The sequence below is a fragment of the Bufo bufo genome, chromosome 1, assembly GCF_905171765.1.
Source record: "Bufo bufo chromosome 1, aBufBuf1.1, whole genome shotgun sequence".
In the NCBI taxonomy this organism is placed as follows: domain Eukaryota; kingdom Metazoa; phylum Chordata; class Amphibia; order Anura; family Bufonidae; genus Bufo; species Bufo bufo.
In genome coordinates, this window is record NC_053389.1 from 373,947,980 (window position 1) to 373,961,060 (window position 13,081).

The 13,081-nt window shown below is 47.2% G+C and overlaps 2 protein-coding genes across 2 annotated transcripts in view; both read right to left on the reverse strand.

Annotated features, from left to right (window-relative positions):
* Positions 1–13,081, reverse strand: part of RARS1 (arginyl-tRNA synthetase 1) — a 518,621-nt gene that overhangs the window by 491,560 nt on the left and 13,980 nt on the right. The window contains exon 2 of the mRNA XM_040404976.1: positions 2,135–2,269. Within this exon, the coding sequence (XP_040260910.1) occupies positions 2,135–2,269 (135 nt within the window). The remainder of the gene's footprint in view (positions 1–2,134; positions 2,270–13,081) is intronic.
* On the reverse strand, positions 5,217–9,426 carry LOC120977182. Its single transcript, XM_040404989.1, has 6 exons — positions 9,239–9,426; positions 9,052–9,161; positions 8,827–8,959; positions 7,345–7,554; positions 6,546–7,121; positions 5,217–6,417 (listed from the first exon to the last, which is right to left on the reverse strand). The coding sequence occupies exons 3-6, from the start codon at positions 8,860–8,862 to the stop codon at positions 6,391–6,393; spliced, it is 849 nt and encodes a 282-aa protein (XP_040260923.1). The 5' UTR covers positions 8,863–8,959; positions 9,052–9,161; positions 9,239–9,426; the 3' UTR covers positions 5,217–6,390.

Consider the following 13,081-nt stretch of genomic DNA (forward strand, 5'->3'; position numbering starts at 1 on the left):
CACAGTGTGCAGGAGAGGAGGAGCGCTCTGAAGGATGGCCGGGGTCCGGACAACTGGCGGCCGCGGTCCGTATTTGGACCGCGGTCCGCCAGTTGAGTACCCCTGCTCTAAGTGAACTCTGTACCTCCTGGGAATTTGTCACGAGGGCATTATACAGTAGACACCTTTTATTCTTCTCCCTATTTATGTGCTAGTCGTCCGGTTGGGTGCCACTCCGACACCCATCTCTCTCCACCTGTCACCTCATCAGGGACAGCCAGGAGGTTGAGACTAGTTACGTGGACAGGGCGTCCCCACCATCAGGAGACGTCCCTGGGCAGAGGACCAAATCAGGGTATTAGTGCTAGGGATTTTCCTTCCCCACCACTTACCCAGTGCATCCGACTTTATCCTGGCCTCTTCCCCCCGGTTTGACTATGTATAGTTTTGTTTATGTTTATATTTCTCATTAAATGTAGTTATCTTATTATTTAACAGGGTACCATTGCTGGACTAATTTACCCAGAGGAAACCCACACAAACACAGGGAGAACATACAAAGTCCATGCAGAAGTTTTCCTTGGTCAGACTCTAACCTAGGACCCCAGAGTTGCAAGGCACCAGTGCTAACCACTGAGCCACCGTGCAACCCAAGATGAATATGTTCATTTTATTAAACATGTGCAGACAGCATCAGAGCAGTGCCGTTTACTCCCTCTAGGGCAGACCTGGGCAAACTACGGCCCGCGGGCCGTATACGGCCCGGCGGACCTTTTAATCCGGCCCCCGGGCGGAGCCAGAGGCGTGCCAAGCAACGATACCCCTCCTCCGCGAATGAAGAGGACTTCCGACTCGGCGTGCTGCGTGTGGCATGGCGCGGTGGCAGGGAGGCAGCGTCAGCGGCAGTACTGTCTAGGTAAGACACAGCAGGGGGGGGGGGGTGCCTCGTGCGAGCCGTACCCGGGACCCGGCCGGCCGCAATTATTCCCTTCTCTGTAACAGCGCAGCGCCCGCGGCTCTCATAGTATCGGCTGTGACTGTCTGACACTGACAGTCACAGAGCCGACAAGCATGAAGCTGCGGCCGCCTCCCCCTGTGCTGTGTGTAGTCAGTGTGACTAACACATGGCTGATCATCTCTGAGCATTACGTTTCTAAAGGCAAGGGGGGGGGGGGGGGAGGGATGTGTACTATTGTAAGGGGGGGGGGGGGGGTGTTCTGTATATGATGGGGGGGGGGGGGGGTGTTCTGTATATGATGGGGGGGCCGGGGGGGTGTTCTGTACACAAGGGGACAATGGCTGGATTCACAGGGGACAATGGCTGGATTCACATGGGAACAATGGCTGGATTCACAGTGGGACAATTGCTGGATTCACAGGGGGACAATGGCTGGATTCACAGGGGGACAATGGCTGGATTCACAGGGGACAATGGCTGGATTCACAGGGGACAATGGCTGGATTCACATTGGACAATGGCTGGATTCACAGGGGGACAATGGCTGGATTCACAGGGGACAATGGCTGGATTCACAGGGGACAATGGCTGGATTCACATGGGGACAATGGCTGGATTCACATGGGGACAATGGCTGGATTCACAGGGGACAATGGCTGGATTCACATGGGGACAATGGCTGGATTCACAGGGGACAATGGCTGGATTCACAGGGGGACAATGGCTTTCACTAATATGAGTCACAAATAGTGAAAAATGTTCATTGTTTTGGGAAATTTTGTTTAATAAATTTAAATTTTTTTCTTGTAAGGCAACCTCACTTTTTCATTGTTTAACTATAACAAGTACTCGTACCAGTTGTCCAACAATGATATTTACTGCTTTTTATAAAGAAATACAATTGATTTTATGCAGTATTGAGTTTAGCCTTTTGGCCCGGCCCTCCAAAATATTTTCAGTTTCTCATGTGGCCCCATCGAAAAAATAATTGCCCACCCCTGCTCTAGGGTATAGAGTGCTGGTGACCGTCCCTCGGTTATGAAAAGGAAAAAATACCACCAGTACAACCGAAGAGTAGTGGCATTTAGTAAGAGAGGAATAGATATTACATTTTTCAGCAGGAGACCGATCCTCTTTAAAAACACAGAAAACCTTCATAATATTCTGAAACCAAGTAGAAGCATTCGAAGTAGATACCTTACGCAGGATGTTCAGTCGGTACTTCAGTTTGGAGTTCTCTTCCCACAGTCCTTCTAAGCTTGGTGAGTCACCAACAAATGCAAAGTTTCTTAGGGCTGCGATCTCTTTGGTCAGAGATATAATCTCTGATTCCTAATAAAGAAAAAGACACAAAGGTAGTACAAAGTTTTACAATGCTTACAGAAAATAAATAATAAAATCTTTAATTTCAGGTATAGACATCAATAGTATAGTTCGTTCAGCAGAACAGGTTTTATTTTACAATCCCAGTTCCACAAAAGTTGGGACACTGTAAAATGTAAATAAAAACAGAATGCAATGATTTGTAATTCTCATAGACCCACATTTTATTCACAATAGATCATAGAACACATATCAAATGTTGAAAGTTAAACATTTTAACCTTATGTTCTGGTACTTAAGGACACAGGGCGTACCTGTACGCCCTGTGTATTTTCGATCACTGCCGCGTGGCGGGCGGTGATCGGAACCCGGTGCCTGCTCAAATCATTGAGCAGGCACCTGGGGCAAATGCCGCCCCCCCGTGTAGGCGATCGCAGCAAACCTTAGGTCAATTCAGACCTGCGGTTTGCTGCGTTTCTGGGTTATTCGGGTCTCTGAGGACCCGATAACCAGGAACAGGATGGTGATCGGTGGTGTGTTTTTACCCCACCAATCACCATCCTGCGATCCTGAGTGGTGATGGTGACATCCACTCTCAGGATCGCCTCTGATTGGTAGGAGGGCGGGAGATCCAAATCATAGCAGCGCTCCTCTCCTCCTCCTCTTGTGTCCGGAGCCCGAGGAGAGAGGAGCGCTGCCTGCACGTGTGGAGCATCACCCCATCTGTGCCCCAGCACATACCATCTGATCAGCAGGTAATTAGGGAAAGTATAGGGAAAGGTTGGGCTAGGCAGGGATAATAAAGTGAAAGTTCGTGTCAAAACAAAGTTTTATTGCATCACCCTAAGTAGGGTGTCTGGGGTCCACAGCACAGCTGTGTGACCCTAAACCCCCAGGGGTGCTGCCGCTTACCCCCCTCCCTCCCCCAAAACTTTTTGGGGGCGCAGGCATTTTATTTATAAATTTTTTTGTGCGTACGCTGACTGTGGCCGGCACTCTTAGCGTCCGGCCACTGTTAGCGCATCGCACACCCCACCGCTGATCAACTTCGGACGATTTATCAGCAGTTTAGAATTTTTTTTCCACACTTTTCCCCTTTTTTTTTTTTTTTGATTAGTTTTAGGGTTAAGTACATGAACACCCGTGCCCCCACACACACACACACACACATACTGAATAAAGATTAACACGCACGCACACACACACGCAGAAACACACTCCCCTAAGGCCCGCCGGATGCTCTCGGCCGAGGAGGCATTCGCCCAGCTTGCCTCTGAGTACGAGAGTCCTAGTGAGGACGAGGATAACCCCACTTTCCTGTTGTCATCCGCGTCCTCCTCATCATCTAGCGAGGAAGATGAGCCCCCAAGGCGGCGGAGACGCCGCCAGGCGGAGCAAGGGGACCGCCATGCTAGGGACCCTGTGGCCCACCCTACTACGAGCAGCTCTGGGGCTCATACTAGTTTTCCAGCCCACCAGTTAAATCCCCTGCCGGTGAACTTGTCTGGTGTACCCCAGAGCGATTTGAGCCCGTGATTCCTGAGTTTGTAGGCCACTCAGGAATCCAGATTTCCACAGTGGGCGTCACTGAATATTACTTTTTTTAGTCTTTTTTTCAATGACCAACTGGTAAATCTAATGGTGGAGCAGACGAACCTGTACGCCCAACAGTTCGTTGCTCAACACCCGGGCTCCTTTTTGGCTAGGCCCGGTGGCTGGACCCCGGTCAGTGCAGCCGAGATGAGGACATTTTGGGGCATCGTGATGCACATGGGCCTAGTCAAGAAACCTAGTGTCAGGCATTACTGGAGTGGGGACGTCCTCTACCAGACCCCACTTTACAGTATGGCCATGACACGTACCAGTGACAAATCATCTGACCCAAGGAGAGAGTCAAAAAGGGCCACCCCATAAATGCACATCCGACCATAAAGGATATAAAAAATATATAAAGTTTATTGGACACAACAACACACGCATTAAAAAATTGTATACAACATAGAACAGAGTGCGGTATGCAATAAAATATATGAAACCGACACACACAGGTCCACTGAATTATCACATATAGATGTATGCGTTATCAACCAGCATATAAAGCAATACAATAAGTCACATATAGCAAAAGGTAAGGTAAGGTAAGACCACTAAAATTGAGGATACAGATAGACCAGCATAAGGTCAAATATCAAGAGCCAAACCTACATAACCAGCTGGTGCAGTGGACCTGGAAACATGACAAGCGCCCAACGCGTGTCGCCGGAGCAATCCGGCTTCCTCAGGGGTAAAGGACTGTGTGTTGGGGCGTCAGTTAATATAGGATGTTAGATGAGGTATAATTACATTCACCTGTGCAGCAGGAACTGTGGCCAGTGTGTGTACATCTCAAACTCCAGTCAGAGCTGGAAACCGGAAGTGTGGGTCACATGAACGGCTGGTGGAACGCATGGTGGAACGCATATGCGCTCCACCAGCCAAAACACAGCCACATAAGAGATGGGGACACAGTGGGCACAGACAGTTAAACTATAAGTCAAAACTAAATAAAATGAAGCTATTTGTAGCCACAGAGGCGGTGCCAGGCAAGCTGGTGAGTGAGCAGAGCTATATTTCCAAACCGAATGTGAGTAATCACATGACCGGAAGTGAGGTGCCGCTGTGGAACGCATGGTGGAACGCACAGTGCGCTCCACTGTGAATAGTGGAGCGCACGATGCGCCCAGCACACGCACAGAGGCACGGCAGCATACTGAGGGGGACCAAGAAGGATAAGGGTGGTCTGGTGGTAATAATAGGCAATAATAGGAGGCAGAACAGAACATTTCCTGCATACATCTGGGGCAGGCAGTGTTGTACCCAGTCAAACAAAGGCATGTACATGATATGTCACAGTGGTAGAATAGATGCATATATAACCACTAATACATGTATAGATGATAATCATAATGAATCCACTATAATGATATAATAATAAAAAATACATGGCAATGAACACACTGATGGAAAATAGAGCATGTATATTGTATACACAATTCATGCATACAATATATAGAGAGGACATGGACATAAATTATATACAACTAATACACATCCCTTGATGAACATGATCATTAATTGAAGTGAACAGTAATATACATGTATAATATACACATGCGTAATAATGGATGACCCTAGTATAAAATCCAAGATCCATGAAGGACGTAAAATAGAAGGGAAATGTGATAAAGTGAGACCAAAGTAAAAAGACCACAAGTGTGGAAGTGAAAAGCATGGTGGATACAATAGTGCCCGAAACGTGCGTGCGCAGTAGTGATGAAGGTGAAGAGGTGAGAAAAACCTGTAAAGAATGACATAAAGGGGTTAGTGCAAATCGGAAATTAAATCATTAAACAAGATACCCATAATAATATTAAACATAAGACTTTCATAATCTATGCCCTGACTGCAGCCCCCGTATAGAGCCCCCGTAGAGGCAATAGTTATTCCGTGCCCCATTTGTACCATAATATATGGCAATTGCCCGTCTCAATGCAATGGCTAGATGGCGCACTATAGGATAAAATAGCATAGATACCTCCACATAAAGCAAGGGCCCCCCCCAAATATGCCCCCACTGTTAGTGCTCAAAGGGCATAAGGAATGTATGTTGCTATTCCTGTGTTCTCGCCGTGGTTTGTAAGATACATCCCGACTGCCTAAGTAGGGGAATAGTGGATGGCCCCCAACCATGAGGGTTTAGGATCCACCCTCCATATCAAGTATGGTAGAAACCAGTGAACGTAAGTTCCTCATTTAATCCATGTGGAGCAACTGTGTCCAGATTGAAAATCCATTTGGATTCGAGACGCAGTAGTTGAGAGGCAGCCGATCCTCCCCTCAAATTCATGCGTACCAGGTCAAGTCCCGCAATCCTGAGTCCGGAGATCATACACTGGTGACAGTCCAGGAAATGTGCAGCGACTGAGGTTAATGGTTTCTTTGCTCGAGTCCTGTCCCGTCGGGCCAAGGCGATGTTTGATAGATGTTGTTGAATACGTTTCCGTACTTCCTGGCCAGTCTGACCCACATATAACTTCCCACACTCACAAATAAGTGCGTATATTACATTTCTTGTACGACAGTTGATGTAATTATTCAATGATATCACCGCCGGAAGCCTGCAGGTAGAGAAGGAATCAGCACAAATCATGTATTGGCAGATATTACAATTTCTGCATGGGTATGTCCCGCGCAGTCTGACACCCCTCCCCAACCCCTGTGTGGGCCTCTGGAAATGGCTACGTACCAATTTATCCCGTAGGTTTGGGGCTCTGCGTGCAATGATCTTCGGAGTTGGATTTACATGATCACTCAGCTTGGGATCCGCCAATAGGAGATGCCAATGTGCATTTAGTATTGTGTACAAATCACGCCATTGGTTGTTGTATTTGGTGATAAGATGGACCTGGGTATTCCGGGGTTTAGGTTTGGATTTCAACAGTTCCAGACGGTCAGTTGTCTTTGCCCTTTCAAAAGCCCCATATATGACTTTCTTCGGGTAGCCACGTGCTCTGAATCTGTTGGTCAAATCAATAGAGGCCTCACTGAAGTCAGGGGTGGTGGTACAGTTACGGCGTAGTCTTAGGAACTGGCCCTTAGGAATCCCTCTCCGCAGGTGGGCCGGGTGGAAACTGTTGAAATGTAACAGGCTATTTGTTGCAGTTTCCTTGCGGAAAAGTGATGTGCGAATGCCCTGTTCATCCAGTTTCAATCGCAAGTCCAGAAAGTCAGCAATAGTGTCCGAGATCTTATAGGTGAGTGAGATGTTGAGTGAGTTGGTATTCAACAAGCTAACAAACTCGGTACACTGTTCAACTGTGCCCTGCCAAAAAATCAAAAGATCATCAATATAGCGGTACCATGCAAGTACATGTTCACCATACATGGCAGTGGGGTACACGCGTGTCTCCTCCCACCAACCCAAAAATAGGTTGGCGTAGGAGGGCGCACATCATGCCCCCATCGCAGTCCCCGATACTTGTCTATAAAAAAAAACGATCAAACACAAAATAGTTATGGTGGAGGACAAACTCCAAAAGGCTCACCATTAATGTGTGGTGTGCCGGATCCCCATAGGCTGATTTTTGGAAAAAGTACTGGATGGCTTGTAGACCATCACTGTGCGAGATGTTTGAGTAGAGGGACTCAACGTCACACGTGAGTATCAATGTCCCAGGTGGAAGATGCATCTCCTGTAGATGTTGTACCAGCTGCATGGAGTTCCTAAGATGCGATTGAAGACCCAAAACATAAGGCTGTAAATAAAAATCAAGATAAATACAGGCTTGTTCGCACAGACCCCCTATCCCCGCCACAATAGGACGGCCCGGAGGCACAGCCAAGTTCTTGTGTACCTTGGGGAGCATGTAGAAAGTAGGGGTGCACCGAAATGAAAATTCTGGTCCGAAACCGAAAATTCAGGATGCCCTTGACCGAAAACCGAAACCGAAACTGCCTTTTTGCCCAAATACTTTTAAAATACTTTTTTTTTAATGATTGGCGCTGTTATGGGGAGGGGGATCTGTGGGTGGCTCTGTTATGGAGAGGGGGATCTGTGGGTGGCGCTGTTATGGAGAGGGGGATCTGTGGGTGGCGCTGTTATGGAGAGGGGGATCTGTGGGTGGCGCTGTTATGGAGAGGGGGATCTGTGGGTGGCGCTGTTATGGAGAGGGGGATCTGTGGGTGGCGCTGTTATGGAGAGGGGGATCTGTGGGTGGCGCTGTTATGGAGAGGGGGATCTGTGGGTGGCGCTGTTATGGAGGGGGGGGATATGTGCACTGTTATGGGCATAACAGTGCACAGATGCCTTTCCCCATAACAGTGCACAGATCCCTTTCCCCATAACAGTGCACAGATCCCCCCTCCCCATAGCAGTGCCATAGACCGATCCCCCTACCCATAACAGCCCCGGCCCTGCTGCTCACAGCAGACTAATCACTCACTGCATCTTTATTTTACCTTACAATCGTCACGCTCCAGTAAGAACTCTGCAGGCAGAGCGGAGGGCGGCGTAACGTCACTTACTCACGTGACGCACCTGCTCCGCCCACTTTATGAATGAAGGAGGCGGAGCAGGCGCGTCACGTGAGTAAGTGACGTTACGCCGCCCTCCGCTCTGCCTGCAGAGTTCTTACTGGAGCGTCAAGGTGAAATAAAGATGCAGTAAACCGCCCGCCCGGCGCCCGCCCGCAGATGGTGGGTGACAAATCCCACACCCCATATTTTCGGCCGATATGTAACAATATCGGCCGAAATGGATTAGGTACATTTTCGGCCGATATTTTCGGCTGCCGAAATTTCGGTGCACCCCTAGTAGAAAGTGGGGGTTATAGGGCTGTTGACTTCCAAGAATCCCCTCTCTTTTTTGGTGATGATGTTATATTGGCATGCAGAGGTAAGGAGTCTATCCAATTTCTTCATAAATGTTGCAGTGGGGTCTGTAGGTAATGGGGTGTAAAAAAGACGGTTACTCAATTGTCTTCTTGCCTCTGCAATATATAACCCCGTTTCCCATAACACTACATTACCTCTTTTGTCCGCCTCCTTAATGACAAAAGCCGCATTGTTCTGTAAACCCCTGATCGCCAACAATTCTGCCTTAGACAGGTTTTTATCCTGGATTTTATTCGCTTGTAGTTTCTTAATTTCCACTATCATGACCTGGAAAAACAACTGGATGTTAGGAAAGAGGTTGAGTGTGGGAGTAATGATGGAAGGTTTGCGTGGTGTGAATTGCCGCCTTCCTGTCTCACCCTCACTTTCTTTCAATAGATCCATCAGATCCATGAAGACACCTCTTTCGTCCTCAGGTAGTTGTTGTACAAGGGAAGGTTGAGCATATAATGCTCTAAAGCACAGCTGTCTGCAGAATAAATATATATCCTTAATAAATTCAAATTTGTCTAGCGTATTCATAGGGGAAAAAGAGAGACCTCTTACCAGCACTGATCTTTCCATTGGTGTAAGTGAGTATGTTGAGAGATTAATGATCCTTAAAGTGTCCTCCTCCATCAAGGTGTTTGGAGTAGAGGCATCCGTTAGTACTGAGGTCGCCGTTTACGGGTCGCATACTGATGATTGCTGCCCTTCTGCTGTGCAAATTACCTTTTTCTTGGATTTAAGTAATCCTCGCCTAGTACGCCTTCGTCGCTTGTCTCGGATAGAAAACCATCACTGGAATTGCTGTTAATACCAATAGAACTAGATGCTATATTGTCACTGCGGTTATTGGGGATGTTGTAATTCGCACGACCCCTGCTTATATTACGTGGTTTGCCAGCATGTTTCCATTTGTACGCCTGTTTGCATTCAAAGTCAGATTTATCTCTCTGGAATTTATTTTTCTTCCCAGTCATGACTTCCTTCTCATAACTTTCTAAATTAGCCTGTAGTTTAACCTTAAATGCTGTAACTTTATCCTCGTTTTGTCTTCTAAGTTCCTGATTTTATTTCTGACCTCGCTCAACAGAGCCTTATCATGGTCAATAAGTAGACCCATCATGATTTTAGAGCATTGTAAAAGGCCCAACTCCCAATTAGACTTAAATTCGGGAGTGACCTCCCACGCTGGAAACTTCTGGACTCCGAGTCCCCTAGGGGCAATGGAGCATTTTAAATATTCCTCCAGACTGCGGACATTCCACCAGACCCGAGTAAATAACCTCTGTGCCTCCGTAAGTTCTATAGTCAATTGTCTAAAATCACTGCCATTGTTGCCCACATCAACATCCACATCATGGAACATGGCTGTGACCTGCGAGTTCCACATGGCTTCCTTAGCCTCCAATGAGGCCGCCATAACAATATGTCTGTACAAAACACACTGAACAAAAACAATAACAGTACACTGCACGGGGGGGGGTGCCACTCCCTCAGAAAGGAAAGAATAAACTTCTATCCAGGGTAATTACATAAATTTAAAGAGACAGGGGGCACACCAAATACTTTAAGGAGTGCAAAGGGTGGAAAAACTACATATGACAAATCATCTGACCCAAGGAGAGAGTCAAAAAGGGCCACCCCATAAATGCACATCCGACCATAAAGGATATAAAAAATATATAAAGTGACACGTATAAAAATATATATATATAATATATAAATGGCACGTACCAGGTTTGAGGCCATCCGGAAATGCCTGCATTAGTCAGATAATGCAGCATGTCGTCGTCGCCCCCCCCCCCCCCCCCCCGAAAGGTGATCCTGCCTATGACCGCCTGTACAAAATCAGGCCAGTCATCGATCACTTTGGGGCCAAATTTGAACAAGCCTATGTACCTGGAAGGGAGGTCGCGGTTGATGAGTCTCTCATTGCGTTCAAGGGGAGATTCATTTTCCGCCAGTATATTCCCTCAAAGCGGGGGAGGTATGGCGTGAAGCTGTACAAACTTTGTGAGATTACCTCAGGGTACACTTACAAGTTTTGTGTGTACGAGGGGCGAGATTCCCGTATTGAACCCCCAGTCTGGCTGTTAGCGGGAAACTTGTGTGGGACCTTATGCACCCACTGCTAAATAAAGGTTATCACCTGTACGTGGATAACTTTTACACTAGTATCCCCTTGTTCCAGTCCCTCGCCGCCAGATCCACGTCCGCTTGTGGGACTATGCGGAAAAATCAACGCGGCCTCCCTGCCCACCCCCTCCAGGTACCTATCCCCAGGGGTGAGACCCGTGCCCTTACCAGTGAAAACCTGTTGCTGGTCAGAAATAAGGACAAGAGGGATGTCCTTGTACTGTCCACAATTCATGGTAACGGCATCACCCCTGTCCCTGTTCGAGGTACCGCGGCAACGGTCCTCAAGCCCGATTGTATCATCGACTACAATCGGTATATGGGAGGAGTTGATCTCTCTGATCAAGTCCTAAAGCCATATAACGCCATGCGCAAAACCCGGGAATGGTACAAAAAAGTTGCGGTCTACTTGGTGCAGGTTGCCTTGTACAACTCTTTTGTGCTGTCCCGAAGCGCTGGCAACACAGGGACATTCCTTCAGTTCTATGAGGCAGTCCTCAAGGCCCTGATCTTTTCGGACCGGGAAAGAGCAGGCCGGAGTACCTCGGGAACTGGAGGCGCCCGGATCGCGTCTGGCCAACACTTTCCAGGTGTGATCCCCCATACTCAGACTTGAGACACCCAAAAAAAAATTAAAAACTAAAATAATTTAAAAAAAAAAGTATACAAATTAGGTATCGGCGCGTCGGTAATAATCTCCTCTATAAAAATACCCCATGACATAACCCCCCAGATTAACACGGTCCAAAAACAAAATTAAAAATGGTGCAAAAAAAGAACTTTTTTGTCACCTTACATAACAAAAAGTTTAATAGCAAGCGATCAAAAAGTCATATAGCCCCCAAAATAGTGCCAATAAAACAGTCCTCTCATCCCGCAAAAAATGAGCCCCTACATAAGATAATCGGCTAAAAAACAAACAAAAAAATGACTCAGACTTTAGAGATACAAAAAATAATAATTTTGTATCAAAAAGGATAATATAGTCTAAAACCTAAAAAAATTGTAAAAAAAAGCACATTTGTGGTCGTAAACTGCTGTATCACTAAAAGGCAGGGCGCAAAAGTAAAGGACCGACATGGTTTCTGGAAGGCCGATTTTGATTACCTTTTTTATTGACACCATGTACCTTTTGAAACCCCCCCTGATGCACCCCTAGAGTAGAAACTCCCTAAAAGTGACCCATCTAAGAAACTACACCCCTCAAGGTATTCAAAACGGATTTTACAAACTTTATTAACCCTTTAGGTGTTCCTCAACAGTTAATGGCAAATGGAGATGAAATTTCAGAATTTAAATTTTTGGTAACCTTACCGCACAGAAATGTAATATAGAGCAACCAAAAATCATATGTACCCTAAAAATAGTCCCAACAAAACTGCCACCTTATCCCGTAATTTCCAAAATGGGGTCACTTTTAGGGAGTTTCTACTCCAGGGGTGCATCAGGGGGGTTGAAACAGGACACGGTGTAAATAAACCGGTCCATAAAAATCAGCCCTCCAAAAACCACACAACGCTCTTTTCCCTCTACGCCCCGCCGTGTGGCCGTACAGTAGTGTACGACCACATATGGGGTGTTTCTGTAAACGGCAGAGTCAGGGCAATAAAGATACAGTCTTGTATGGCTGTTAACCCTTGCTTTGTTAGTGGGAAAAATGAGCTGTGCGCTGTGATTGGCCAGCGCTGCAGTAAGTGACACGCCTCATACAAAAAATCAGTCAGAGGGAGCGCAGACACCGGAGCCTATACCGGGCGAACGGAGCGGCGCCCAGACATACTAGTAAGTGCAGGGGGACCCCTGGGCGCCGCTCTGCCCACTGATATACCCTGTTTCCCCGAAAATAAGGCAGTGACTTATATTGATTTTTGCTCCAAAAGATGCGCTAGGTCTTATTTTCAGGGGATGTCTTATTTTTCCATGACACAGGGGGATCAGAGGGGAGAATCAAAATGACACAGGAGAATCTGAGGGAAGATTACAATTTTAGTACCCTTTCTTATCCTCCTGTGTCATTTTGATTCCCCCCTCTGATCCCCCTGTGTCATTTTAAGTGATCCCCCTCCCCTGTGCCAGCGGACAGTGGATTATTTAGTCTCTCCCCCCTCCCACCTTCACCAGACATCCCCCACCACTTTATCAGACATTTCCCCCCCCCCATACCTCAGTCACCCCTGTATGTCTGTGCAGGCCAGATTCCACACAATGTGCCCGATTCCTGCCCTGCGCAACTCACTCACATTTAGACAGTGAGTCAGCCAGACTCCG